The sequence below is a fragment of the Hippopotamus amphibius genome, chromosome 12, assembly GCF_030028045.1.
Source record: "Hippopotamus amphibius kiboko isolate mHipAmp2 chromosome 12, mHipAmp2.hap2, whole genome shotgun sequence".
In the NCBI taxonomy this organism is placed as follows: domain Eukaryota; kingdom Metazoa; phylum Chordata; class Mammalia; order Artiodactyla; family Hippopotamidae; genus Hippopotamus; species Hippopotamus amphibius.
In genome coordinates this window covers 78,401,314-78,427,889 of record NC_080197.1, presented here as the reverse complement: position 1 = coordinate 78,427,889, position 26,576 = coordinate 78,401,314, and the positions used below count along the sequence as shown (strand labels likewise).

The 26,576-nt window shown below is 61.8% G+C and overlaps 2 protein-coding genes across 5 annotated transcripts in view; one reads left to right on the top strand and one right to left on the bottom strand.

Annotated features, from left to right (window-relative positions):
• Positions 1–6,684, top strand: part of TSPAN9 (tetraspanin 9) — a 181,553-nt gene extending 174,869 nt beyond the window's left edge. For all 4 annotated transcript variants that reach the window (XM_057702427.1, XM_057702425.1, XM_057702426.1 and 1 more), the window contains 5 exons: positions 357–431; positions 1,642–1,743; positions 2,358–2,489; positions 2,831–2,914; positions 4,292–6,684. In XM_057702427.1, coding sequence (XP_057558410.1) covers positions 357–431; positions 1,642–1,743; positions 2,358–2,489; positions 2,831–2,914; positions 4,292–4,363 — 465 coding nt within the window. In that variant the 3' untranslated portion in view covers positions 4,364–6,684. The remainder of the gene's footprint in view (positions 1–356; positions 432–1,641; positions 1,744–2,357; positions 2,490–2,830; positions 2,915–4,291) is intronic.
• A 4,675-nt stretch (positions 6,685–11,359) lies between these two features.
• The window catches only part of TSPAN11 (tetraspanin 11), a 67,805-nt gene continuing 52,588 nt past the window's right edge, over positions 11,360–26,576 (bottom strand). Inside the window, exons 6-9 of the mRNA XM_057702428.1 lie at positions 25,650–25,754; positions 22,869–23,027; positions 22,452–22,538; positions 11,360–16,358 (exon numbers count right to left, since the gene is read on the bottom strand). Coding sequence (XP_057558411.1) covers positions 16,299–16,358; positions 22,452–22,538; positions 22,869–23,027; positions 25,650–25,754 — 411 coding nt within the window. The 3' untranslated portion in view covers positions 11,360–16,298. The remainder of the gene's footprint in view (positions 16,359–22,451; positions 22,539–22,868; positions 23,028–25,649; positions 25,755–26,576) is intronic.

The following is a 26,576-nucleotide window of genomic DNA, read 5'->3' as shown; positions in this document are numbered from 1 at the left end:
GTAAGTTGGACCCCAGTGCCCCCACCCTCTGAACGCTGGGTCACCCTGCATGGGGACCACCGAGCCCACTGGGTGCCCAGCCTGAGGCCGGAGAAGTTGCTTCTGGAATGCTCTTTGCCTGACCACACCCCTCTTCCTCATGATTGGCTGCCCCTGCCCTAGGTGCCCCTCCCACTCCTTGACTGGCATCTGCTTTATCTCCCTCCCCCCACATCTGGGAGTCCCAGGAGTGGGTGGCCTCTCCCTGACCTGGGAAGCCCTGTCTAGGTGCTGTCTGTCACCTGCCCTCCCTGTTTGCGCCCCGGCCCCGGGCATGACCACTACCACATGCCCACGCCTGGACCTTCTCTTTCCAGTTTTTCATCGTCCTGTTGATCATCCTCCTGGCGGAGCTGATCTTAATTATCCTCTTCTTTGTCTACATGGACAAGGTAAGCCTTCCAGGAAGGGAGGGGGGGAATGCAGTTTCATCGCGCTTGGGGCTGGGTCCGGGAAGCCAGAGGAAAAGCACTGACAGGTCGTACCTGTGAGGAGAGGAGAGTGAAGAAGGGTCCAGGTGGGGGCAGAAGGGGGACTCGTCACCTTGTGTCATCTTAGGACGTGGAGTCCTCTAATTACCCAGGGATGTCACAGGCTGCCTCGGGCTGCCTCTGGCATCCGTGAGCTCCCCATCACTGGGAGTATTCAAGCATAGTTGTGGGGAGGGGATGCAGAGCTCACTAGGAGTCTGGGCTGGGTGATAGGAGGGTAACCCATTGGTAACACGGGGAGGCTTTCCAGGTGACACTGCATAGGGCTCACAGTGGAGGGAACTGTGCTTCTTCTTCCAGAGATTTTTGAGGACAGGCAGCTGCTCCCAGGCTGCATCAGGGGTACAGGAGGATGGTGGGGAGTCCCCTGGCAACCCCACAAGGCTGGATAGTTCCTGCCAAGTTGGGGACTTCTTGGGACCACCAGGAATGGCTGGCCAAGCGTGGGCTTAGGGCTTCGCGGGCTTTTCAGGTGCATTGTCCCCAGAATCCTGTAACAGTCTTCTCCTTGGGTCCTGAAGGAGTCACCCAGGCCACTGAGAGGGAGAGTCACTTTTAGGATTAGAAACAATAATTCCTTTGCATCTGTGAAAAGGAGGCACAAATAATACTAAGAGATCCCTGCGGGTCAGCCCTGTTCTCATCTCTCTATGGGAATCCTTTCCTTTAATTCTCACAACAGTCCCTGAGGTGGATATCATTTTCCAACGTTACAGACAAAGCAGAGGTGGGAGAGGGTAAGAGACTTGCTAGTGAGAGGTGGACCCATGCTTGGAGGGCTCATCTGCCCCCTGCGGTTCCTAGGGTGCATCCCGACAGGGGCAGCGTTGGGGGTGGGGTGAGGGGATGTCGTGGGCAGGGTGGCCTGTGCGGGGCTGGTTCTGGGACCAGGGCAGCTGAGGGCCTTGGGCTGTCTCCCCCTCTGTGTCGCAGCTCTGGCTCTCCCAGGTCGCCACCCCCGCCCCAGCGGGCTTCCCCCTCCTCCCAGGCCAGCAGGGCCTCCCCGACCCAGAAGAGCTGTGGCCAGCTGGCTGTCCCTGTTGACCTGGGCGAGCTGGGGAGAGGGGCGCCCTCCTGGTCCCCCTGACCTGAGTCTGCCCTCACCTGACAGGTGAATGAGAATGCCAAGAAGGACCTGAAGGAAGGCCTGCTGCTGTACAACTCGGAGAACAACGTGGGGCTTAAGAACGCCTGGAACATCATCCAGGCCGAGGTGCGGGGTCGGCAGGGCAGGAGGGCGGGGACCAGGCCGGGTACCCGGGCCTCCTGGGTCGGACCCTGTGCCATGGGCAGCAGCTCCAGGGGTGTGTGGTGGAGGAGGGGAGGCCAGCCGCGGGGCCCAGGGAGCTGGGAAGGAGGTAAGCGAGAGCGCGCCTCATCCAAACCCTTCCTTTCTGAAGCTTTGGCACGAATGACAATTTATCTTAGCAACACATTTGCCTCCCTAGTCGTGACTCAGAAGGCTCTGTTCTAAGAGGAAATGAGTCAGTACTTAAGCCCTGGGTTGTTGGGGAGGTGGTTGGCTACAGCGAGCTTGGGGCAATCCACAAAGCCAAGAGCCAGGGGGCTAGCGGGCTAGCAGAGGACTGAGCGCCCTGCCCAGTGCCCAGCACCCAGCACCCAGCTCAGAGGGCAGGTGGCATTACTTTCTTACTGCACGAGGAGTGATCACTTCCTCTCATGGGCCTGGCTGAGGCCCAAAGAAGGGACAAGAAGGCTGAACTCCAGGCGGGCGCTCCCGTGGGGCCGGGTGGCAGGGGAAGGCTGGCGGAGGACCCCGGGCGTGGCCTGTCTCACCCTGTGCACCCCGCCCCCGCCCCCCTGCAGATGCGATGCTGTGGCGTCACTGACCACACAGACTGGTACCCAGTGCTGGGGGAGAACACGGTCCCCGACCGCTGCTGCATGGAGAACTCCCAGGGCTGTGGGCACAACAGCACCACCCCCGTGTGGAAGACGGTGAGGCTGCCCCCACCCCCAGGGGCCCGTGCCGTCTGGGAGGGGAGTGGCCCAGGACACCAAGGACGGGGCTTGACACAGGATGGGTGGGGGCACACAGGCCCGAAGCCAAAAGGGAGGTGGGAAGGGCGGGGGTCTGGGCCAACACCTGGGGGTTGAGCTGTCTGGGGCCGTGGGGTCTGGGGCTGTGCCGTGGGGCCTTGTAGGCAGAACCTCTAGGAGGGCTGCCCAAAAGCAGGAGGACCAGGGCTGGGGGCAGGGCCAGAGGGGGAGTGAGATGGGGCGGGCGGGAGGGGCCCGCGGTCATGCCTGCGCCTGAAGCTGTGGTCCTCGCTCCCCAGGGCTGCTACGAAAAGGTGAAGATGTGGTTCGAGGACAATAAGCACGTGCTCGGCACGGCGGGCATGTGCGTCCTGATCATGCAGGTAAGGGGCGCCGCCCCTCGGGCCAGAGACCGCCCCCTCCCCACCAGGGCTGCTGCCCCAGGGCCTGTCCCAGCCCACAGGGCACCACGCGGTCGCCCTCACGTCCCTCCGAGCCTCAGGCCTGTGCTGGCATCACATGCGGGCTTTGCCTGTGACACGCCTGTCCCCGCAGCCCAGGGACCTTTACCTGGTGACGTTTACCTTGTGAGCGAGGCCCATGGGCGGCCTCTGTGGGGTCTGTCCCATCTCATGAGAGATGTGTGACCTGGCACATGGCTTAGCTTCTGCGCCTTCGTTTCCACATCCGTGTAGTGGTCACGACCGTGGGCCACTTCCTAGTGTTACATGCGTTTAACATCCGTAACGTCGGGCAGAGGAGGCGCTCAGGACGGGTGGCTGCCCTTCGGCAGTGGTTCCTGGGTGGCCGTGCTGTGCAAGGCCCAGCGTGGGTGACAGAGGGGGACGCAGAGGGGACCCCCGGCTCCCTACTTGAAGCGGAGGCCTACATGGTGGGAGCGGGAGCCCCCGGCCTTCCTCGGGGAGCATCTCGGTCTCCCTCCTCGCCCACTTGTGTGTAACTCCTACCCTTGCTGAGCCCTTGTCCCTGACTGCTCAGTCTGCGGGAAGGTGGACATCCTGCACAAAGCCCCCCTTTCTTCCCTCAACCCTGGGGCTGGTGGGCCTGACTGTGTCTGATTTCTTTAGAGCCTCCGAGCTCAGCGGGCGAGCCGCTATCCCTGCGCAGGGCTCTGATGGGAAGACTGGCTTGGGGACCAAGGTTCTATCTGGTTCTGAGAGTGGAGCTTGGTTCAGGGATGCCTGCGACCAGGCCTGGAGCAGGACTCCGGGGCTGGGCCGGGCCCTGCCACCTCCAAGGTCACGTGCAGACCTCGAGTGTGAGAGCCGTGGGACGCACGGTGTCCTTGGCCGTGCTCCCCGTGGCGTGTGCCGGGTGCCCGAGAAGCTGCAGGCTGGCTTCCTGTGCCTCCTGCTCTGCTCGGGCTCCAGGGGCTGAGGGGACACAGACGGGCGTTAACATCCTCCCAGCGCAGCAGCAGTCAGATGCCACGCCCGGTGCCCCAGGACCCCACGGAAGTGACCTGGGGGGGCTGTCAGTGTCCTGCCGCCCCGCCTCCCACGCCCCAGCCACTTAGGGTGAGGCCCTGTCCTCACCACAAAGCTCTCAAACGGCAGGTTTCTGGGCCTCGAAGCTCAGTGACGTCCCGCAGGACAGTCCGAGGAGCTGAGCTCCCCGTGCGCGGCCTCCTCTTTTCCACGTCATCTTCACTCCACCGGCGTCTGCGTCACGTGAGGGGCTGCCCCGCGTGCTCTGGGTGCCCGTGGCCCCGTCTGAGGCCCCTTCCCCGTGTCTTGCAGATTCTGGGCATGGCCTTCTCCATGACCCTCTTCCAGCACATCCACCGGACTGGGAAAAAGTACGATGCCTGAGCGGGCCGGCCGAGCGCCCCGGCCGTGCGGACACTGGGCCAGGGAAGAGGCCTTCAGCTTTGTGTCGCCTGCCCGCACCCTCCAGACTGCTGCCCCTGTGCTCGCGGCCCCCGCCCGCCGTCCCTGCCACCCACCGCAGCCTTCTTGGCGGGCGGAGGCCAGGGAGGAGGCGGCGCAGAGACCTTGGGGTGCCGGGGCGCCCGGATTCCTGTGTATTTGCCAAAGAAGACAGGGTGGGCGGGGGGTGTGCCCTGGGAGCCCCCGGCACTGATACGTTTCTGCCCTGTCCTTCCTCAGCTGACACTGTCCCCGCGTGACGTGGGGTGGGGGGCGTGCAGGGCTCCCTTCTGGTGGAGAGACTGCCCGGAGGAGGCCCCGGTGCCCCCGGCCATCCGGAGAGGGAGAGCACTGGCGGGAGTGGGGCTCATCGCCTCCCTGCCGGGCCCCTGGGAGCATCTTGCCCAGGCTTTTTATACCTTACAGTGTAACTTTTTTATTTTATTTTACTCTGATTACGATTATTCAGGAATACGCTCTCTCAGATAAGTTTAGGGTTAGCTTTCTGATTTATAACTTTTTACTGCGTTGATTTCTGTAACGGTTTGATTTTCTTTCTGAGGGTGGGGACAGGTGGGGACAGGGCACGTCCGTCCAGCTTCTATCAGGACAGACCGCCGTGCACACTCAGGAGGCTCTTGGCAGGAGGCACCGAGGGAGGGGAGCCGCGAGCCTGGGAGCGGCTGGGGAGACGGCGGCGTGGGAGGCAGTGTGGGGGCAAGGCCAGCGGGACACGCGTGTTTGCCGAGGCCGAGGCTGTGCGAGAGGCCAGGGCAGGGGGTCCTCTGGGGGCTGGGGGGGCTTTGCTGGGAGCGAGGCCAAGTGGTTTTGGGTCCGTCTGTGTCGCTGATGAGCAGTTCTGTTTTCCTTCTTCCTCCCTCCTGCCCTCTGTGGGCCGGGCCGGGAGGTTCCCCTTCCACCCCTGCGGGCATTCCCGCCACAGGTTCTGCAAACCCGTTATTTCACAAACATTCCTGCTAGAAACTCTCCGACAAATACCTCTCTAGTTCAGATGCTGCTCACTCTCTCACGTTGCTTCTGGAAGGGGAAGCAGTCCTTCCGTGGAGCTGCTCAGACAGCGGCAGAGGACGCTCGACTGCCAGAGGGGAGGGTGCGGCCGTGGCGGGTCCAGCCAGAGCCACTCCGCTGCTGACTCCCTGAGGGGAGGGTGGGATGTCCACCCAGTTCCCAGGACCCTCCTCTCCTTCCTCGGGGTTCACTGATGCCGGGCTGACTGGCGATTGTGTCCGCTGCGACCCCAAGGAAAAGTACAGAAAACCCAAAAGAAGTTAGACAGGAAGTTAGACAGGATCCTGTTACAGTAGCCCTAGGACAAAGCAGCCTGAGTCAGTGCCTGGAGATGCACCGTTGTGGGGCATCCAGTTGTGGCGAGGTGTCCCCGCTAGGGTTCATGCTGGTCTAAGCAAGTCGTACAGTTAAAAAATAAGTCAAGAATCCACTGGGCTGAGCTGGAAAGGTTCCCCACCAGCTGGCACTTCCCCAGATGGGCCTGGCCTGGGCGCTGCCTTTGTCCTGCGCCATTTGGGTTGGGCTCCTTGATCTCCCAAGGGGCTCCCGTCTCCTCCCCAGCCTCCACCTGTGTGTCCCAAGAGTTGAAACCTGACCATCCAGCCAGGAACCCCCCTCTGCCCTTAAGTACAAGATGGTCAGGACCAGGAGTACAGAACTTTTGGTGAGTTCGGGAGTCATGCTCTTGGGCGGTGGGGAGAGGAGAGTAGGGTGGTCTCAGCGAGTTGGGCAGAGCAGAGACCACCTCCTGAGACAGGAGCGGCAGTGCTGACGGGGAAGCCTGTAGGCAGGGTCTTGGGTGGAGGATGGGCCGGTGCACAGGTGACCTGCCCTCCCCACCCTCTGGCCCTGTCTTCCTGGGAAGGCGCTTCAGCCACCCCCACCCCCCCAACCTCCTGGAATCCAGGTGTGCAGAGCCCAGAGCAGACGTGTCACTGTGCCACGCGAGGGACCCTCGGCCCGCAAGCATTCGAGTGCCACAGTGGGACTGCTGCATTGTGAGTTTGTGTTGGGGGGTTGTTTATGCCTATCAATGCAATTTTTAATTTTTGTTAAAATCAAGAGCAAAAGCCTAGCCCCTTGGGGGTGTATGGCCTCCCTGGCATTTTATGTTTCTGGAGCTTCGGGGGCGTCCTCCGGCCCTGGGGCCCTTGCCTCAAGCTCCCTCCTCTTGCCAGCCCCCGCCTCGTCTGTCTGTCCGCAGAGCCTTGTCCACCGTTCCCCAAACCACCTTCTTGCCCAACCTTGAGCTTGGCTGTTCGGTCGTTTGGCCAAGTCCACACCGGACAGCAGGCTCCGTGCACGGGGTGAGGGGCTCTCGTGCACCCCTTGCCCGTCGTGCAGAGGGCGGTCCCCACCCCGCACAGAAGGCGTGCTACGTGATGGCGCCCAGCCCCTTCCCAGTTTCGCCCGACTCTGGTCTCCTGAGCAGAACGACCTGAGAAACCCCTCCCTGGCGGCTCCCCTGCCCAGGTCAGAGTTAGTTCAGTGGGGTCTGATGCAGGCAGTTTACAGAGCTGACTCCGAAGGCCAAGGTTCTGCCTCCACTCGGCCCTCCTCCGCAGCCCTCTCACAGGGAACGTGGGCAAGCAGGGCTGAGCACGGCCCTTGGGGACTCCATCAAGTGCCAACCCCCGCTCCCCCCACGGGAGGCGCTGTGCCCTCTGCCTGCCAGCGTGGGCCTGAGTCGTGGCCTCTCACCCTGGAAAGGTTGCTGACCCCCCCAAGACCCTCGCGCAGGTGTCCTGGTTTGACTTGGGCCAGATGGCCATTCCTCCTTGCTGTGGTGGCCAAAGAGTGGTCCAGGTGGATGGACAGGACGTCCCCGCCTCTCCGGCCCCTGCCCACCGCTGGTGGAGGTGCTAACAGCAGGGACGGAGTGGGGGCCGGGGACCTGGGGTCCACCCTGCCCCTTGGCCCTTTAGGGCCAGCCTCTTGTGTCCCCGTCTTCCCATGCCCGCTCTGCCGCTGTGAGGCCAAGTCCAGGACGCGTCCCCGCCTTCCCCGTGACTGGGCCCGAGAGGGCGAGGCCTGTGCTTGTGCCCAGACCCGTCCCGCTGGGGCGGCACAGCTGAGTGGGGGGGCCCGCGTGCTGGTTTCAGTGCACTTTTCTGCTTGCGATGCCATATCTGTGCGCTTCCTTCATTCTGGTCCTGGCTCATGGAACGCCATGTTTTTAGCATGTTTTTAAATAAAAACTAATAACGTGTCAAAAGCACAAGTAGGCTGTCTCTTTGTGGTATCTGTGTCCACTAAGCTGCGACTGTGACTTTTTCACGAGGTGGCTGGTGTGCGGCACCCCGGTGGGGACCCCCTCCCCTCTGCGGGCCTAGGCTGCAGATCTGCTGGGCGGGGAGGACTCTCTGGGCGCCGACCAATCCTCACACTCCCTTGGCCCGGCAAGCGAATGCAGGTTTGGTCAGGGGCCCGTCCCAGTGGCCTGAGCTGGCCACACGAGAGGCCAGCTCCCACCTCGGTGTCTGTCACTCGCCACAGGTGGCCAGTCCTGGGGCCCCGTGAGTGTGTGTGTGGGGCCGGGAACAAGTCACCCAAGGCCCCCCGTGGGGCAGGGCTGTCAGCTTTAGGTACAGCCTCTCCCCCAGCCCTGCGATGTTGCTGGGGCTCGCGTGGACCTGATGTCTCTCCCAGGCCTGAGGGGACCTCACGGTGTGACCTGGCCTGGGCTGCACCTGCTGAGGGTGGCCCTGGGATGGCCTCGAGAAGGCAGGGGGAACCCACCAGCACGAGGTGGTCAGCGGGGAGGGAAGGGGCACTGGAGCCTCGGGAGCCCTGATCCACTGGCCGGCTGCAGCGGGAGGCCCCCAGCTCCCTGGCCGGGGTTCTGGCTGGCGGGTTTTCCTCTGCTGTCATTGTCACGGTGGCAAGAAGCAGGAGGGCGGTGGGTGGATGGGGCGGGTGGGATGGAGGGTGGGCATAGTGTGGGGCCTCCTTGTGCCCCTCCACACATGGAGAGCTGCCGCCCTCCTCAGCGGGAGGCCAGGCTGGCACCAACGGTCCTGAGCACCCATCCTGCTGCTGCTGTGTCCCAAAGCCCACGGGGATTTGCTGAGGACTGAGGAGTCTAAGGTGACCCTCTCAAAGGTCCAGCCAGAGTGGGGTCCCTGAGCCGGCCCCTGTGCTGTCTGCTTCTGGGGGCAGAGAGCAGCCTGCAAGCTCCCAGGGCCCCGGAGCACCCTGGCTGCACTGCGAGCACTGGGCTTCCATCAGATGAGCTAAGCCATGAGAGGCAGGTGCCCTGGCTGGGCAGGGGTCACAGCCTGTGAGCCGGTGGGTGAAAGTTTGAACTGTAAGCTAAGAGCTGTGGAAGCCTGCTGAGAGGTCTGAAGCCCCATGTGACTGGCTCAGCTCGGCCCTTGGGTGCCACCCCCTTGACTTCAGCGTGAGAACAAGGGAGGGGCCGGTGGGGTGGGGGTGGGGAGTGACAGGGACCCATGGGAGGACTGACAAGCCTTGGTGATGGACCAGATTTGCTTGGGGAGAAGGAGACTTTCAGCCATGGCCCCGCCCCCACCGGCGTGAGCCCCTTCCCCAACAGGAGAGGACTCCCGGAACCAGATGGAGGCCGCCTGGGTCTCGCGGGCTGTGATCTCACATGCAGGGGATGGATGGGCAGAGAGCTACAGGCTGTAACTAAATCTCTCCTTTTGTCGGTGTTGGGTCACAGCTCTCAAAATGCCTTTGTGTGCGCTATAGGTCCCTCCCGACCACAACCGTTTTCTCTATCGGCTGTCACCGTGCCTGAGCTTTCACCCTTAGTGAAATACCACGCCTGGGTGGAAAGAGCACTGGTTGGGGAGTCAGAGGCCTGGGTCGGCTCCCACTCTGCGTGTGGTTGGTGTGTCTATGTGAGGACTGGGTCCAATCCGCAAAATGAGGATAATGTGTATTTTACAGATTTGCTTCAGGCATTAAACAAAAACATGCATGTAAAGACATCCAGCTTGTCCCTGGACCAGAGTAGGTGCTTGGCAAGAAACTGGGCAAATCTGGGACTCCAAACCAGAGGTGGAGGCCCAAGGAAGAGCATCTTCCTGGCGGAAAACTGGGGATGCAGGAGAGTGATCTGGAGGCGGAGCTGGATGGAGTGTGGAGCGGGGAAGGAGCTTGGAAGGAGATGTGCGGCTAGGTGTACACCCCCTCCCCCCAAACACACACACCGAGCCTCTTCTGCTCTGCTGGTCTAGCAGCAGCATTCGATAATCCACAGAAATCAGACGGCAGTCAGATTAAGTGAATGTCATTTTGGACACAAAAATATCGGCTTTGCAATGGTTCCTTCTTAAAGTGTTCAGCAAGGATTGGGAGGCTATTGATTTGCCATCTTGCTTCTGCTGAGTTTAACGACAGCTGTGGAGATGGACTATTGTGTCTCCTTAAACTAACAAAAAAATAACAACCCTCCACAGGGCGTGCCTGGGCCAGGCTCTCCAGCTGAAGCTGCTGCTGGGCTCTCTCTGTCATGGCCCTCGAGACAGCAGCTGGGGCACCCCGAGCCCTGTCCAGCGGCCCTCGGTGCCCCTTGATGCCGAGCAGAGGGGGACTGGGGTAGCCAGGCCCCACTGTGCTCTGTGGGTCCGGTGGGTAGAGCCTGCTGCCGCCCAGAGACTTTTCTTCCCGTGGCCGCAGAGTTCAGGGACCCAGCCTCGTCCGATGTCCGGAGCAGGGTCGATCCAGCATGTGGACAGGCGAGGGCGTCCCAGGGGTCAATGGCATCAGGAATCTCCTTGTCTTTGGCCTCCCTCCCCCTGCCCCGCTCGCCCCGCTGAATTCCTGCAGGGCCAACGTAGCCTCAATAGATGTCTTCTCTCTGTCAAGAGACCCCGGCTCGTGAAAGGACTCAGCCCTCTTACTTGCTGGTTGGCAATTCAGGGACAGCATATTGAATTTGATCTCTGGTCTCCAACCTGGGTTCCCCAAACCCCAACTGGGAACATTTAAAAAGTCCGGTGAAACACTTCCTGTCTCTTGAAACGGTGCCAACGGGAACACTGGCTCTCCTGGCTCTGGCTGGCCTGGCTGACAGCGAAGTGCGGGGACAGAGTCTGGACCTTGCTGATGGCCATGGCTGGGTCATGCTTTACTGACCGCCCTCTCCACCCCCAGCCTGACCCAGAGGGTCCCCCGGGCCCTGCTGCTGGCCGTCGCCTTCCTGGTCAGTTCCTGCTGGACGGGGCTTCAGCCAGTGATGGATCCAGGGGGAAAGGGGGAGCGGGGCTTCCTGTGCCCCCGCCGACAGCCTGTCCATTCTCAGCTGGGGGAGGGAAGGAACCAGGGTCCAGCTTGAGGCAGCCCACCCGCTGCAGCCTGACAGCCCGGCCCTCAGAGCTGGGAAGGAGCAGCAGGCGACAGGTTAGCCGGCGGCCGCCGGGGGGGACGGCTTCACGCTGCTCACGGACCTGACCAGGCCCCCATCGGCTGCCAGCCTGTGCAGACAGCAGTGCCAACCACCCCCAGCGCTGCTTGTGTGCAGTGGGGAGGGGCCTGCGGGGGTGCCGGCCCCCCGGGCACACTTGGTGCTTGTGCGGACACATGCACACTCACACTCAGTGAAGGTGCAGGTGAGCAGATGTGCCGGCCCAACACGATGGATGTGCTCAGACCTGCCTAGACCAGGTCCAACCCGTCTGAAACCCAGGCCGTCGGAGGGCTGCCCTGTGGTTGTTCAGAGAATAATCTCGACCAGGAGGCTGGGGTGACACAGGAGGAGGGCGGGGGCTGTGGACGCCCCTGCAAGGTGGGTCCCCCCGGGGACGTCCCTGCTGGGTCGAGGGCTCACACAGCCAGCAGGACCCTCAGGTTCAGGCCAGGCGAGGGGCTCGCTCCCAGCCTGCAACCCCCATCCCACCCCACCCCCCGTCCCTCCCTCTTGAGCCCCCAGACCCCAGCCTGTCCAGGTGCTCCTCAGGGGCCCCACCCCACCTCAAGCAATTTTTCTAGACAGGAGAGTGAATGAAGTAGAACGAGTGTTTTCTGTCATAAAAGACGAAGCATTTATGTCCTTCCAGCTTCGCACGGGGCAACCTGGGGCCCCCGGCTCCTCTGAATTAGGATAGAAGTCACTTCGCATTAGGGCGAAAAAGTGGCCCCCTCTGGATTTGGGCATAAGGACAAACGAGCTGGTCCAGGTGGAGAAAATGGCGTGTCAGGCTGAAACTCCAGGCTGTCACTCTGGAGTGAGGTGGCCCGGGGTCCCGGTCCCGGCGGGAGGGTGTGTCTCAGCTCCGCTGGGTCGCTTTGTCCTGACTCTCACCCACTCTGTGCACCGCAGCCAGCACAGTGATGCCGCGGCAGGACGGGCACGTGGGTGAGAGGTGTGGGGACACTGCCTGGATGAGGCAGAGAACGTGAAGAGGCGCAGTCAGGCACCCTGTCTGAGCCCGGCCCCGCCCGCAGCCGCAGCTAAGGACGCTTAAGGGCGGGCGGGGGTGAGCAGGACCCTGACCACTGTGGTCGTGGGTTTCCTATCGAGGCCCCTCTCCCCTCCGCATCACTAGTAACCGCTTCGGCGTGCAGCAGGGGCTCTGAGGAATGGACGGCCTGGGACTTCCCTGCAGGGGAGGAGAAGCAGTGAGGAAGGCAGGCCTGGGTACCATTCCTTCCTTGTCGTGGGCACCCCACACCCCCGCACGCGATGCGGAGGCTAGGAGGGGCAGTGTGCACATCTGGAGCAGTTTCTCTACATGCAGGCGCTTAAAGCAACTTCGCGGCTTCTAGAATACTGTGACGACCCACACCCGCGGGCCGCTGGTTCCAGGCGCCCGCCTGGCCTCCAGCCCCTGGGCTGCCCGGAACTGATTCTTAGCGGCACGTGCAGGGGTGTGTCCGGTGCACGAGCAGGAGGGGAGGGGGGCGGAGCACGGGCTGGGCGTCGTGCTGAACCAGAAGACGGGGGTGAAGATGGAGCGGGGGTCTCCCGAGGCGTGCGGCGGTGGTGGGAAGACGGGGCTGGGGCGTTGCTTGTCCTTTCCAGGGAGAGGACCCAGGCACCTGGTCTCCCTGCCAAGGTCACAGGCCTGGCAGGTGCACAGCAGGTGAGGTGCTTCATCCTACCTTCCGGTGAATCCAGTGCGACTCGGGCCTGACACCCCAACGGGCTTCTGAACCCTGGGGGCCGTGACACACAGAGGCGGTGGCAAAGGCCTCCCTCGGGGCATGTTCTAGAGCAGCCACTGTCGACGCGTGGTCCCTGGACCAGCAGCATCAGAGCCACCTGGGAACGTGTTAGGACGCAGATCCAGGGCCCCACCCCTGCTGAGGAGAAGCCTGGGGTGGTCCAGCAGCTGTGTCAAGAAGCCCTTCGGGGATCCTGAGGAACGCTCGAGGTTGAGAATCCGGCTCGGACAACTCCGCCACCAGCATCCCCCGAGGATGTGGGTGCCACGCAGCAGTGACACGAAAACAGGCGCCCTCCTTAGCCCGTCCAGCCCCACCCCCGCCCCCGTGCTCCCCAGGCCCCAGGAGGCAAGCAGGTTGAGCACGTCTTCAAGGCCAACAGTGGGGTGGGCGGTGACGGGAGTAATGGTTTCAATTCACCTCCTCCACCTCAAAACCCCGAAGATGGACCCAGGGGCAGATTCCAAGGCTGAAACCGGCTGTAGCGCATGAGGGGCCTGGGGTACATCACCCCACCCCTCCTCGGGGGTGCGTTGCGCCCTAGACCTATGGCTGTGCATAGGGTAAGCGGCCCGATGAAGCTCTGGGCTGCGAGGTCCCCAAGGCAGGTCACACGCTGCCCATCCAGAGCCTCAGCGTTGCCAGTCCAGGGGGACAGTGGGCAGGAGGTGGTGATATTGCCACCCTGGCCACCTCCTTCCCACAGCGGCTCTGTGAATACAGCCCCAGCAGGGGGCAGGGAGAGGGTTTCCTGCTCCATCGCCAGCCGTTGGTCTCCACCAGGCATGACAGTCCACGCCCTGTTTGAGATCCCATCGGCTGGGTCAGGCCTGCCCTCCGTGGTGTCAGTGTTGGCACCTGGGGCCAAAGACGGGGTGTCCTTGGGCTTCCGCCTGCTGCCCGAGCCCCTCGACAGCAGACGTGCAGGGCACTGGGGCCAGACCTGGAGGGTCAGCTTGATGGCGTGTTGTTATAGTGACAGAGCACCGAGGGGCCCGGCGGGTCCCAGCCAGCTTCCCGCGGTTCCATGGTGGGGGAGGGGGAGGCAACTGCAGCCACTGCTGTTGACCAGCGAGTCCCCTAACTTCTCTGAGCCTCGGATCCTCGTCTGTAGAATGGGAGGGGGTGAGAACATCTCCCACTGCGATCACCACAAGATGATGTGTTTCCATGACCCACACTCTCTTGTCATACAGTTGCTGTCAGTCCTGTGGGCCCTGGATACCCCCGCATGGCTGTGCCCGAGGGGCTCCTGGTGGGAGAAGAATGGCCACAAACACATGAAACAAGGTGTCGTTGCCCACCAAAAGCCGAGATCCACCTCTGTTCCGCAAGCGTGCTGTCTGGGGAGCTGGGGACGTGCCGCTCTGCTCGGGTGGCTCCGTGAGCCAAGAGAGGCAGGGCAGCCTGGTCCAGGGTGAGGACTGGCACTGCGTGGGCTCCGGCGCCTGCTGTGTCCATACTTCTGCAGAACCCTGGCTTCTCAGCTGGACTCCGGTGTCAGGGGACTGAGGACCTTTCAGCACCGGGTCCTGCTCTCTCTCCAAGGAGCTCGGGACTGTGACACCTCCGAGCAGGGACACACGAGGGGCCGTCCTGGATGCAGAGCTGCATCTTCGCAGGCAGGATGGACAAGCCCTGGGGGAGAGCCTCCCCGGCTCCAGACCCCAGTCCTTTGTGTGCCCCTTGGGAACCTGCTGTATCCTGGGCCTCCGTTTCCTCTAACCCTGTCTCATCTCCCAGGCTACTGGCACGAACAGGGAGGTCACAGTTCCAGAGAGCTCTGGGCCGTTCTCTCCCTCTCTGCAGCGTGGCCTTCCACCCTCTGGGCGGGATGGGGCCCAGGGCAGAATCACAGCTAATCCTGCCCCGGCCAGGCCGGCCTCCCCTCGTGGGGGTGGGGGCCGGGGCAGACAAATCAGGCTCTCCTGGGCCTCCCCCGGGACACGGCTGTGCAGGTGATAGCCGCGCGCCACCCCTGCTGCCACCTCCACAAGCCCACCCGGCTGACCTCGATAAAGGAAGCAGGGACCCCGACGCAGGGCAGATGCACAGCAGGCCAGCACCTCCCTCGGCCCCTTGGCGGAAAGAACACCCTCTCTCCTTTTCCGCCCTCACTCGGTAAGACGTCAGCCTGGCGTCTGGCCCTGTGAACTTGGGAGTCATGGTCATTTCTGATCATCTGCACAAACCCCAGGAAGTTGGAAGGCAGCAAAGATCATCACAGCACCATGTTTTTAAGCTTTGGTGCATTCTGGGGTTGCTGGAAATCTGGTCTCCCCTTGAATGAACTGGCATCGGTGACCCCTGGGCAGGAGGCAATCCACCCCAGGGAGGCTGGTCTGCCCTCTGCGCGTGTAGGTAACCCCTGTCTGGGGGGTGTGCGGTTTAGCACAGTGACCCTTGAATGAGAAAGAAAACACCCTTCCCCCGGCACTGACCCTGGCCTGTGAGAGACTGGGGAGGCGAGATGTGACCTTTCCCGGCCTTGGCCTCAGCATCACGCGGCTGGGAAGTAAGGGGAGGGGAATCCAGGGCCCGGGAGACGGGTCTGGCTTGGGGGTCTCTGCCCACTTGTAACGGCCACATGGTGGGGGGGGCCTATGGGCGTCTTACGAGTTGCTACGTGGTCTTCGGAAAACTTCCGGCATCCGTGCTCTGTATTTCCTAGGATTTTCTTTCTGTTCTCCCTCCATATTTGGGAAAGTTTTTCCTGAAAATTCCCCTGATTCAGAGATTCAAGGGCACAGCTGAGGAAGGGGCTGTATTCGCTCTGGGAAGCAGAGCGGGGCCCTTGCAGCCGTGTGGTGGCGGCCTGGTGGTCCAGGAGTGTGGGCCCAGGGAAAGGCGGCTCAGGGCAGAGCACCCCTCTGCTCAGAGCTGCCCATTCTCAGTGGTTCCAGCTTTGCAGGGTCTGTGATTTGGTTTAATCAGGAAGGATTTTACTCCCACCAACATTAAGCGCTGAAGATAGTTTTAGAAACCTGGGCTTCCTGAGAATCAAGCCATAGACAGGAGACCCCCGAGGGGTATATGGCTGGAGATGGGGGCATGGGGCCATGGTCTCCAGGGCGCCTCTCCCAGGGGGGTCCTGAGGCGGGCACCTGCTCCACACCCTGGTGACTCCATCTCACCCAATCCTGGCCTTGCAGGAAGGAACCAGGCCACCGGACACTCCTTTCCAGGCGAGAAGGTGTGGGAGTGGCAAAGGACTAGGTCTTCTGAGGGCAGAGCCAACACTAACTGCCCACCTGATGCATTTCCTGGGGTGATGAGGGGTGGGGGAGAAAAGCACACCCAGCAGAGGCACGAGGAGGGATGCTCAGCGCAGGTGGGGGGGGTCACAGGCCCAGTGCTGGCATCCCAATGAGGTCAAGGTTTCCAGCCCTGGCTCAGGGTTCAGGAGCCGGGAGGGAGCAGAGCCTGAGCCCGGCCTCCTGTGGTCCATGGGAACCCACGCCTGGCTGTGGTCTCCCAGAAGGATCCGTCCCCGGCCTGGGGGTCCCGTGGTGAGCACACAGAATGCAAGGAGGGGGCTGAGGTCCCTCACCCGCGTGGGGGCGGCAGGAGCCACGGTCTCAGGCACGTGTGGGTCCCAAGGGGCTGGGCACAGAGCAGGGGTTGTTTCCAGGAGTTTCTAGGCCAGCTGTGCTAACCCCGCAGGCCTGGCCAATGGGGTTTGTGAGGGGCTGTCGGACGGGGACGCGGTCGGCCGTTAGTAAAAATGCAGCTGGAGCCTCCGGTGCAAACAGCAGGTGAGAATCATCCCGCAGATCTGCCAGGTGGAGAGAGCAGAGGGACAGAGGAATCAGAGCCCGCTAGTGTGCCGGCCAGGGCGCCCTGGAGCTGGGCTTCACACCCCCGAGTGCCCCCTATGGACTTGATCAGGGGCGGATTCCAACTCAGGGGGTCTGGGGTGGAGACTGTGAATTTCTGACAAGCTTCCAGGTGATGCTGGGTGTGGAGGTGGGGACCGCTTTGAGAACCACTCGCCAAGAGTGGTATTTCTCACACTTGATTGAGCACGGCTCACCCAGGGACCTTATTATGCTGCAGGTTACAATTCTGTGGCCTGGGTGAGGGCTGGCACGTCTAACAAGCTTCCCGTCCACGTGGCAACACTGTGGTCCCAGATCTTCTCCAGAGATGGTCTGACTTAATTAGATCCCGAACCGTAATATGGCCACTCCCTCGTTGCTGGCTGAAGCAGCCTTTCTCAAGCAGAGCCTGTCTACGTCTTACTGCTCTCAGATTCCGGAGCAAAATCAGGGCCCAGAGTCGATTCTCCGGCTGATGTGCAGAAGGGGAAACGGAGGCTCTGCAAGGAGGGCCCAGAACGGTCACCGGCTCATCTTATAAATCAGCTCGGGACGTGGCACCAACCTCAGGCCTGGGGAGCCTGCCCGCCAGCCCCTGTCCCATCTACTGGCTTCCTGGAGCCAGGCAGTCCTGGGCAGTCATCTCCCATGTCTCACTTGCCCATCTCTAGATGCAGAGGACGAGGACGTTTGTTCCTTGCCTTGTGCTCCGTTTGCCTCCTCCTTCCTCCTCTCCCTTTCCTCCCTTGAGCCCAAGGATGCATTGAGGACGAGGAGGTGAGGATGTGTCAGACCAAGGAGGCCCAGGACTGTGACGGTGACCCTGGTAAAGATGGTGCCACTGAGGGATTCCCTGGTGGTCCAGTGGTTAGGACTTCGTGCTTCCACGGCAGGGGGCACGGGTTTGATCCCTGGTCGGGGAACTAAGATCCCTCAAGCCACACGGCCTCGTCAAAAAAAAAAAAAAAAAAAGATGGTGTCTGATGGCTCCCACCTCACCGCCTGCAGGAGGCGGCACTGGGAGGGCAGCCCGTGACTGTGCCGTGGACAGAGGTCCAGGTGGCGTTCCCCAAAACAGGAAGCAGTACCCCATCTTTCCCAGCAGCTGCTGCTGACCTGATCTTGCCAAGGTACCTCTGGATGCACATGGAGGAGGACAGGCTGATGAGGATGCCCCGGGGCTGGCAGACACTAGTTTCTCTTTGAGAAGCTCAAGGAGGGTGCAAAGATCGAGCCCTTCTGCGCCCCCTTCCTCCCTCCCTCCATCCCCATGCGGGAGTTTCGCCCCCTGGGCACAGAGCTTTCAGACTCGGTGCTAAGAGCAGCGCTAATCCACCTCCGGGACTCAGGACCATGGGCTGAGAGGCGGCTTAAGAGGTTACCCCATCTCCCACTGGCTTTAAGCGGGTGGCTGTCACAGCCATTCCACCTAGGGGGTGTGCAGGCCCTCTGCGCTGCCCCCACCTCATGGCTTGACGACTTGTCCTGGGGGGTCATCTGGATCTTTCTGATCCTTGTCAAGGGGAGGCCAGATGGGAGCAGCTGGACCAGCACAGACTCGTGGCCACATCTCCTACAGTGCACGTCTCATGCCAGGGAGGACCTGGAGGGCTGAGCACCCAGCGTGCGCACTCTGTACACGAGGTGTGTCCCCAGGCTGCCCCCCGGGGGAAGGCACAGCAGGGTGGACACCAGCGCATGTCCAAACACACACACCCACCACTCTGATGCATGCAGAGGGGCGGAGGATGTGCTCACCAGCGTGTGGGCACGTGTACACACACACGCACACACACTCACCGCTCTGATGCATGCAGGGGGTGGAGAATGTGCTCATCGTGTGGGCACATGTACACAAACACGCACACACATGCACACATGTGCACACACAGACACACACATGCACCACTCTGATGCACGCAGACGGGGAATGAGCCCAAACGCTCTGGTCCCTGAGGGTCTCCTTCCTGACAGAGGACACGGAGGACTCAGCACAGATGGCTGTGAGCAGAGAACACACAGGCCGAGGGGGCTGCAAGAGCGGGAGGTGGCAGAGGGTGGGCTGGATGGGCTGCTGGGCACAGCCTGCGTGGGGCACGGGGGCGTGGGGCCCTCTCCTGGCAGCCTGGAGAGAGCCCCTATGGGGCTTTTGGACAGGAAGGCTGGTATGCTCTTAGCCTCCTGCAAGGCTGTTTGGGCTGGCACCCGGCTGTCATTATGAGCATCAGGTAAGGGCCAGGGAGGTCCAGGAAGACGTTCCAATAAGATCTTTCAGTTCCCCTTTAGATGACCTGCGGATTCCAAATCCCAATCTTGCTGTCCTGCGGGCTTTCTGGGCTCACGTTTCCATCCTATGCTGTGGGAATGTCGGGGTGGGAGTGGGAGTGGGTTAGCTTCTATCTGGGGCTGTGTGACCTTGGGTTCCATTATATCCCTCTCTGAGCCTCAATCAATAGGAAAACTTCCAGTCTGTTCATGGGTCCAGAGCCTTCCCAGTGCGATCTCTGAAAGCCAGTATGGCAAAACCAACACCACGGCACCCAGCCCCTCCTGTACCCTGAACCTGTGAGAGGCTCCCCTGGGCCCTCAGGATAAAGCCCTCCCTCTCTCCCCACTTCCCTCAGCCAGCCAGGGCTTTGCATTTGCAGTCCCCTCACCCTGGCACGCTTCCCCCTTCTGCTGCTTCCTGTCAAACTCCTTCAATGCTTAATTATATATCACTTCCTCCAGGAAGCCTTCCCTGACTGCCCATGATGGTTGGGGTCTCCTATGTGCTCCCCAAACCCAGGGCTCACACTGTTGGCTGCATGTGGCTCCCATGTTCTGTGTGTCTCCCCTTCATGAGGGAGAGCCCCTGGGGGAGGGGACCACATCCTGCCGGCTGGTGTGGCCGGGCACTCGGTAGGGCACCTGGCATATAGCAGTTCCCGTTACAAAGCTGACAAAGAGTTCTCGCCCTCCCCCTCCTCTGCCCGCCCCCCCCCCCCCGCCCTCCTCCCCTGGGTGTGAAGCAGGCAATCGGAAAAGGGGCTGAGCCACTATGTCCTTTTTAGATAGAAGTTTTCTGGCCACAATACATTGGCAATTAGCTTCCAAAGTTACCTGAGCATGCATCCACAGGAGGGGATGCGGGGGTGGAGCCGGGTCCTGGCACGGTGCCCCAAATGTATGTGAATACATGGGCCGTGATCTCAGCCCTGCGTGGACATGTGAATCACCTGGAGGGATTTAAAAAATACCTGTGCCTCACCCCGGACAAACAGCCAAGATCTGTGGGGACAGGGCCTGGTTCTACTGTGCATCCAGGGTTAACACACCCACCTAGAGAATCTGCGCGTCTTTCCAGGACTACAAGCCTATGATTTGGCGTCCCCTTGCGGGTCTGGAAATCCAGTGTACAGAGGCATGCAAGCAGGGCGGGTGGAGGGGCCCTGCCGGCTCTTGCTGAAAGCAACAGGTGCACCTCCAGAATGCACAGCCTGGCAGGTGCGGGACCTCCATCCTTCACGGTCCCCACCAGTCCCCAGCCACGGCCCCAACCTGCAGCCAGGAGAGCTCTGCAGCCTGCGGGGACACTGCTGGCTGGTTCCAGTTGTCCAAAAGTTCTCCAATCTGCCTCCTTGTAAACTCCCCCTCCTGTACCTGTCTGTCCTCTGGCCCTTCCCTCCTGGTGGCTAAGGACTGGGGAGGTGTGGTGCCGGCTCCTGACCCCCTCCCCCTGCTGACTTCCAGGCCCCCAGGGCTTTGTCCTCACATTTCCCCTCCTGTCTGCAAGCTGGCCCCACCAGGGAGCTTCACAAGCACACTGCCAGTCAGGTGCCAGCCCTGGCGGTGTTATGTAATTGTGCTGGGGTGCAGCCTGGGTCTTGGGCATGTTAAAGCTCGCCGGGTGACCCCAGTGTGCAGCCCCGGCGGAGGACTGCTGCCCGGAGGCTCCGGGAGGCCTGTCTCCCTCTTGCGTCCTGGCCATGCAGCCCGCCGGTATCTGCAGACAGACCAGTGCCTGGTCCACGTGTGCTGGAGGCAGTAGGCGATGTCAGGCTGGAATCAGGTTTGCTACGTTCGTTGTGTTTCCTGCTTGGTCATCAGAGTATTCATGAGACACCTATCTGAAGTCCCAGGAAGCTGCAACACCTCTGTCTCACGGAGGCGGGGTCCTTCCCTGAAAGTAGGAAAATCGCGGGATGCCAGATGCCTCCTGAGGGCTCTCACGCCAGGTTCGTCTCCCAACTCCTGCTTCTTTCCATGAGATCAGCTCTGGCTTCACGGTGAATAAACTGGGCTCCTGAGTGAGATTTCCACTGATGACAGAATGCTGCTGCTGAAAAAAGGCTTGCAAAGCTCCAACTGCTCCATTTTACAGGCAAGGAAACGGAGGCTCAGGAGGGAGAGTGGCTCCCCTAGATCACACAGAAGAGGAGGCTCCGTCCACAATGGGGGCCCTCTGACTCCCAGGCAAGACTTCCCCTTGTTCCTGGGGACGGGGGGGCATGACATCTTGGCCTTGTAGCTCTTGGGCCTGGGGGTCTCCGAAGCTCCAGGCTGGGCGTGTGCAGGGAAGGTGCTGTGTGCCTGGGTGCCTGGTGGAGGATGACAGCCGGGTCCGGCCTGGCCTGAGCCCCTCCTTGAGGCCGGGCGGTAGCTCCAGAGCCTGCCGGCAGGGGGCGCTGGAGCCCACGGCTTGGCCGCCGCAGCAGGCTGGACAGAGAAAATGGGCCAGGGATGGGGACCTGGTGGTGGCCCGGTAACACTTTCTCTGGGACACGAGCACAGTCCTGCAGGCTGCCGTGGGGGATGAGCTGCCCTTGGTGGGCTCAATGGGGGGCTGTGGGCACCTGCCCGGCGACTGGGCCTCCTCGGCATTATTCCTAGGGCGGGACTGCCCCAGCCTGACCTCAGGCTCAGCGGTCCTCCCACTCCCTGCCCTTGGCCTTGCTGCCCTTGTCTTCAGGCTCTCGAGGGCAGAGGTCAGGAGGAAGTGGACAGAGAGCGCGGCACTGACACGGCTCTGGTCCGTGTCCGCAGAGCAGGCCCCCAGCACTTGAGGCTGGCAGCAGCGGGCATGCGGGAGGCTCCAGGGGAGCCGGGGCCACAGCGCTGGCCGCTCCCCGGGGCTCAGTGCATCCCGCGGAAGGCCTGCCTGGGTGGGTGCACAGGCGCTGTGTGAGCGTCCCCCCGCCAAGCCCCGGGCTCGCTGCACCTGCTGCTGAGTGGGGGTGAAGGGGGAGGGCTGATCTGGTCAGGGAACAACCTGGCTCTTTTGAGAGATGCTGTGCCCACGTGGAAATGATCAAACGGTTGTGGGTACCATGTTCTGAGCACCTGCTGTCTGCTCGCGATGAGCCCAGTGATCTGCGCGCACACTGCTCATCTCCTCGCTCATCTCCTCGTGTCCCCCAGCTGGGTACAGCAGCTCCTCTTTACAAATGAGGAACTGAGGCTCCACCCTCAACTAGACTCCTGAGTGATGGCTGGGGGAGGGATGGGGAGCGGTGAGACGGAGCCAAAGGCATTGCTAATCCTCAGAGCACAGAGCTGGGTATACACAGGGATGCGCACACCCCCAGGGGCGTGCACAAGTGTATCACTCACACACACACACATACACAGAGGAATGAGGGCAGGTCCATGCACACACACACACACACACACACACACGGACAGCACGCCTAAACACATACGTGCGTCCGGCCCCGACCATGCACCCCCAGGTGCATGCAGACACACCCATGGAGCCACGCAGATCACAGCAGGCTGTGCACACACCCCCCCGCGTGCACACACAAGGTGCATGCACATACCTGAGCCCACACTCCCACTCCTCCCAGGCCTCTGCTCCTGACAAGTTCAAGGTGGCCCCCAGGCCCCAGGCATTTTCCTTCCTGTTTTCTGGGGAAGAGAGTGACCTTGGCTGCAGAGGGAAGAGGAGGAGCTTGGGGGAGGAGAGGGCAGGGCGTGGGTGGGCAGAGGGCCAGGATCTGAGATCTCAGCCAGAGAGAGAGGGGTTCAGAGCTCCAGACACCCACCCCGCAATCCCCACTCCAACTCACCTGCAGGCAGGCCACCCCGATGCCCACCGCCCCCATGAGCAGCAGGTGGTCGGCCAGGAACTGCTCCAGCTTGGCGATACAGCCTCCCTGTAAGGTACATAAGGCAGGTCACACACACCTTGGCCCGGAAGTGGGTGATGGGGAGGGAGGGCTGGCTGAGGGGGCTGCATCCACCCAGCTGAGGGAAGCCAGACACTTCAAGGGCCAGGTCTAGCCTTTCAAGTGCCCACGGGCTTCTCAGGTGACCCAGGGGCATGCCACGATGTCCCCAGATCTCCCAGGAGCAGCTGCCGCCCCAGGTTTTGTGGGGACCTTGGAGGGCCCACCACTCTCATGGCCAGTGACTGTGATCTCCACCCTGCCCATCTGCTGAGCCCTTCCGGGGCCCCCGTCTGCCAGAGCGGGATGGGCGCTTACCTCCACCTTGTAGATATTGGAGGGGTGCGCCCGCTGGCCGCAGCGTTCCACCACCGTCTTGCAGCAGCTGTCGGGCACCTGGCGGCCCTCGGCCTCCGGAGACAGGATGTATGTGCTGTGCTGCCAGTCGGCCGAGCTGTTGCTCCCGCAGCACTTGAACTGCAGTGAGAGGCAGAGGCTAGAGGTGAGCTGCGGGCCTGGGGGGCCCTCCAGCCCACTGGTTACGGGGCCACAGGACAGTCTTCCGATCCTAACCCGATCCCTCTTTCCTTCTGAGATTTTTCCCCTTCTCCTCTTTGAGCAGGAAGCTGGCTCTGTGGGGCCCTTCTCTTCAGGTGGATGGAGAATTGGCTGCAGGAACACCGATAGACACCTTTTCTGTCCACCCACGTCCTTTATGGGGATTGTGCTGGGTGTCCTGCAGGCAGGGAGGGTCTGGAGAAGATGGGTGGGGAGATGGAGGCCGGCGGGTCCCAGGGTGGGGTGCTGTATACCACTGAGCAGCAGGCCCAGGGCAGGGTCAAACCATGAAGGGGTGGTTTCCTGGTCATCCAGGGAGGTAGGACCCCCGGGACAGGCACCCGGATTTGCCAGAAGCTCAGGCACCCCCATCCAGGCCTCAAAGCCTCAGAGGCCCCAGACCTGCAGGACACAGAAGTGTCCCAGAGGCCACCACACAGCCAGCTCAGGGCTGACCAGAGGGGCGGGTGTGAGTGCCGAACAAGGCCGGGGGCTTCTGTATGGCTCCAGGGATGGGAAGCGCCAGCCCGGGTCTACGGGGAGACAGCTGGGCTTGGGTTATTTCCTGTCCCCTGAGCTGGGGGACTGAGACTCAAGTTCCGGCAGGGGTCACAGAATATGGCTATTGTGAGACTCTCTTCTGTGTGGGGTGGAGGTACATTTAGTCCAGGTAATAAGCATTTATTAGGCACCTGCTGTGTACCAGAGTGAAGCTAGGCCCTGGGCCTGACCTTAGGTCAGAGGCTCTGGCTTTCCCAAGCTTGTCACTGACTTAGTAAGAGAGACAAGAGGTGCTCGTGTGGCACAGAGGCCGAAGGGCCAGGGAGGTCCTGCAGGGCAGCAGAGGAGCCCAGGGAGTCAGGCAGAAGGGAACAGCACGGAGAGCAGGGAACAGCACGGCATGAGCTGGAGTCACGGGGGATTGTCCTCGTGCGTCACTGCACGGGTGGCTAAGCCTCCCGGGCTTCAGTTTTGTCCCCAGTAGCATGGGGGTGACCAGGTGCCTCCACGCGGGCCGTCGTGAGGCCTGAAAGCGGCGGCTCATGTGACACACCTGGCCGTGAGCCCAGCACAGAGGCGGCGGTCAGCGAAGGCCACTGCTGTGGGCACCGCGGGCGCATGGGCACAGGCCCTCCATGCAGCCCGGAGCCCGGACGCGGGCCCTCGGGGCTCCATGTCCTCAGGCCTAAGATGCAGGCCGGGCCCAACATCCCTCAGGCCCCTCGGAGGGTGTTCTGGGTGTTCCTGGCGTGTGTGGGGGCCCGAGTCCACGTGCTCCGGTGCCCACAGGGCAGAGGCGGGGAGCTGGCTCCCTTTCCTCAGGCTGTGCCCTCCCGTCCTCTCCGCCTGGCGAGCCCAGCCACCTGGCCGGCCCTGCTCTGCTCGGCAGGGACCCTGGCCTCGCCCCGACCGCAGTGGCCTACGGGGGTGTCAGGATTCCTGAGGAAGGCCCCAGGGCAGGGACTCGGCCCAGTCCCCACACGGGAGGCCCGCCAAGTGCAGACAGAGTGCGACGGCGCTGCCCAGCAGGGCGTGTGTGCACCTGTGGGTAGAGGGCTGCCCTTGGCCGCTACATCAGAGCACAGGAGACCTCAGGGAGCTGGGGCAGGTGCCCCGCCCCCCCGCTGAACGAAGACGCAGCCAGAGCTCAGGGCCCCCTAGCCTCTTCCCCCCTACTTGCCTGGGGTCCTGGCAGAAAAGAGACCAGGGCCCCAGGCCCAGGGTGGGTCTGCAGACACAGGACGGAGCAGAGCCCACAGGGTGGGGGTAGGCTGGGCGGCAGGGAGCAGGGGGACCAGGGTGGGTGGTGAGAGCTGCCCCCAATTCTCCGACTTGGAACCCTCAATATTCAGAGCAGCACTGTTCAACAGAGCTTTCTGGAATGTGGAAATGCCCTATACCTGTGCTGTCCACGTTGGTGGCCACTAGATGCATGTGGCCACTGGGCGCTGAGATGCAGCGGGTGTGACGGAGGGGCTGAGGTTTACATTTAGGTGTAAAGAGCCACGTGGGGCCAGCGTCTGCCCTCTCGGTCTGAGGTCCACTGGCTCCCCCCGTACCTCTGGCAGGACTGTGGGCCTCACTGTGGGGATCTGCTGAGTCCCTTCTTAGAAAGGACAGACCACCTCTCTTTCCCCTGACTTCTGCTCAACGGGCTCACAATTGGGAAATTTTTACAGCGGCTTTGCTAAGATACCTCTGCCTGTCACAGGTCACTCCTCTGGGGCCTCAGCCGTCAGCTCCCTGGGAGGAAGGAGGTGGCCCTGATGATGGGAAGCGCCTGCACCCTGGCACAGCCAGCTTCTTGCCCACCGGGCACCCAGAGGGGAGGGCAGAGGAGGAGGAAGGAAGGAATCAGGATGTGGGAAGCACTTTCACGGTGGGAGGGGCTTTTACCTACGGACCACAGTTAATGCTCCCACACCCTGTGAGGCTCAGAGAAGGTGAGTAACTCGCCCAGGGTCACACAGACGGGAAGGGACAGCGTCAGGATGGGAACCCATGTCTGCGTGGCCTTCAGGCCGCGGGGCAGGGGCTTACATCCTGCTGTAGACGGTCTACGGAGGCTGTGATCTCTGCGGCGCCGGGCTGCCTGTAGTTCTCGGCCAGGGTCCGGGTCAAGTGCTGCTTCAGCTCATCGCTCAGCTGAGGGTGCAGAGGGAAGCGCCCTCAGCAGAACCACCCGCAGATCTGCCCCCAGGCCCTCCCCAAGACCACACCCGCTGAGATGGCCGGGGTCTCCCACACGGTGGCACGGGACCATGGGCAGGAGGCGGTGTCCCTAGAGATGGTGTTGAAAAGGCTGGGGCCCTGCATTAGGTGGAGCGAGAGGGACGGAGCTGGGAGACGGGTGGGGGCCCACACCTCAAGGCCGGTGGGGGCAAGGGTGAGGCTAGGCACCAGGCGCCTTTAAATACAGTCATCCCTTGGTACCTGGGGGGGGGTGAGGGGGGTGCGGGTGGGGAGGGTGGTTCCAGGATCAGCACAGATTTTCTGCAGATGCTCAAGTCCCATACATAAGATGGTGCAGTATTTGCATGTAACGTATGGGCATCCTTCCGTGTACTTTGAGTCATCTCTAGATTACTGATAACACCTAATATAAGGTAAATGCTATGTAAAAAGTTGTGCATGGCACTGTCACTGCTGAGGGCCGGGGTTTGATCCCTGGTCGGGGAACTAAGATCCTGCTAGCCATGCGGTACAGCCAAAAAAAAAAAAAAAAAAAGTTGTTCATGGCAAATTAAAATTTTGCGTTTGGAACTTTCTGGAATTTTTTTTTGAATATTTTTGAGCCACGATTGGTTGAATCTGCAGACCCAGAACCTGTGAATATGGAGAGCTGTCTGTATCTGTTGATTTTCATTTTGATTACGAGGCGATATTCAAAATATTTTACAATGGTTATCCTGAGGACATCCGTTGGTCGTACGGGCGCTGGCATGAAAGGACTGCGTGGTCATCTGT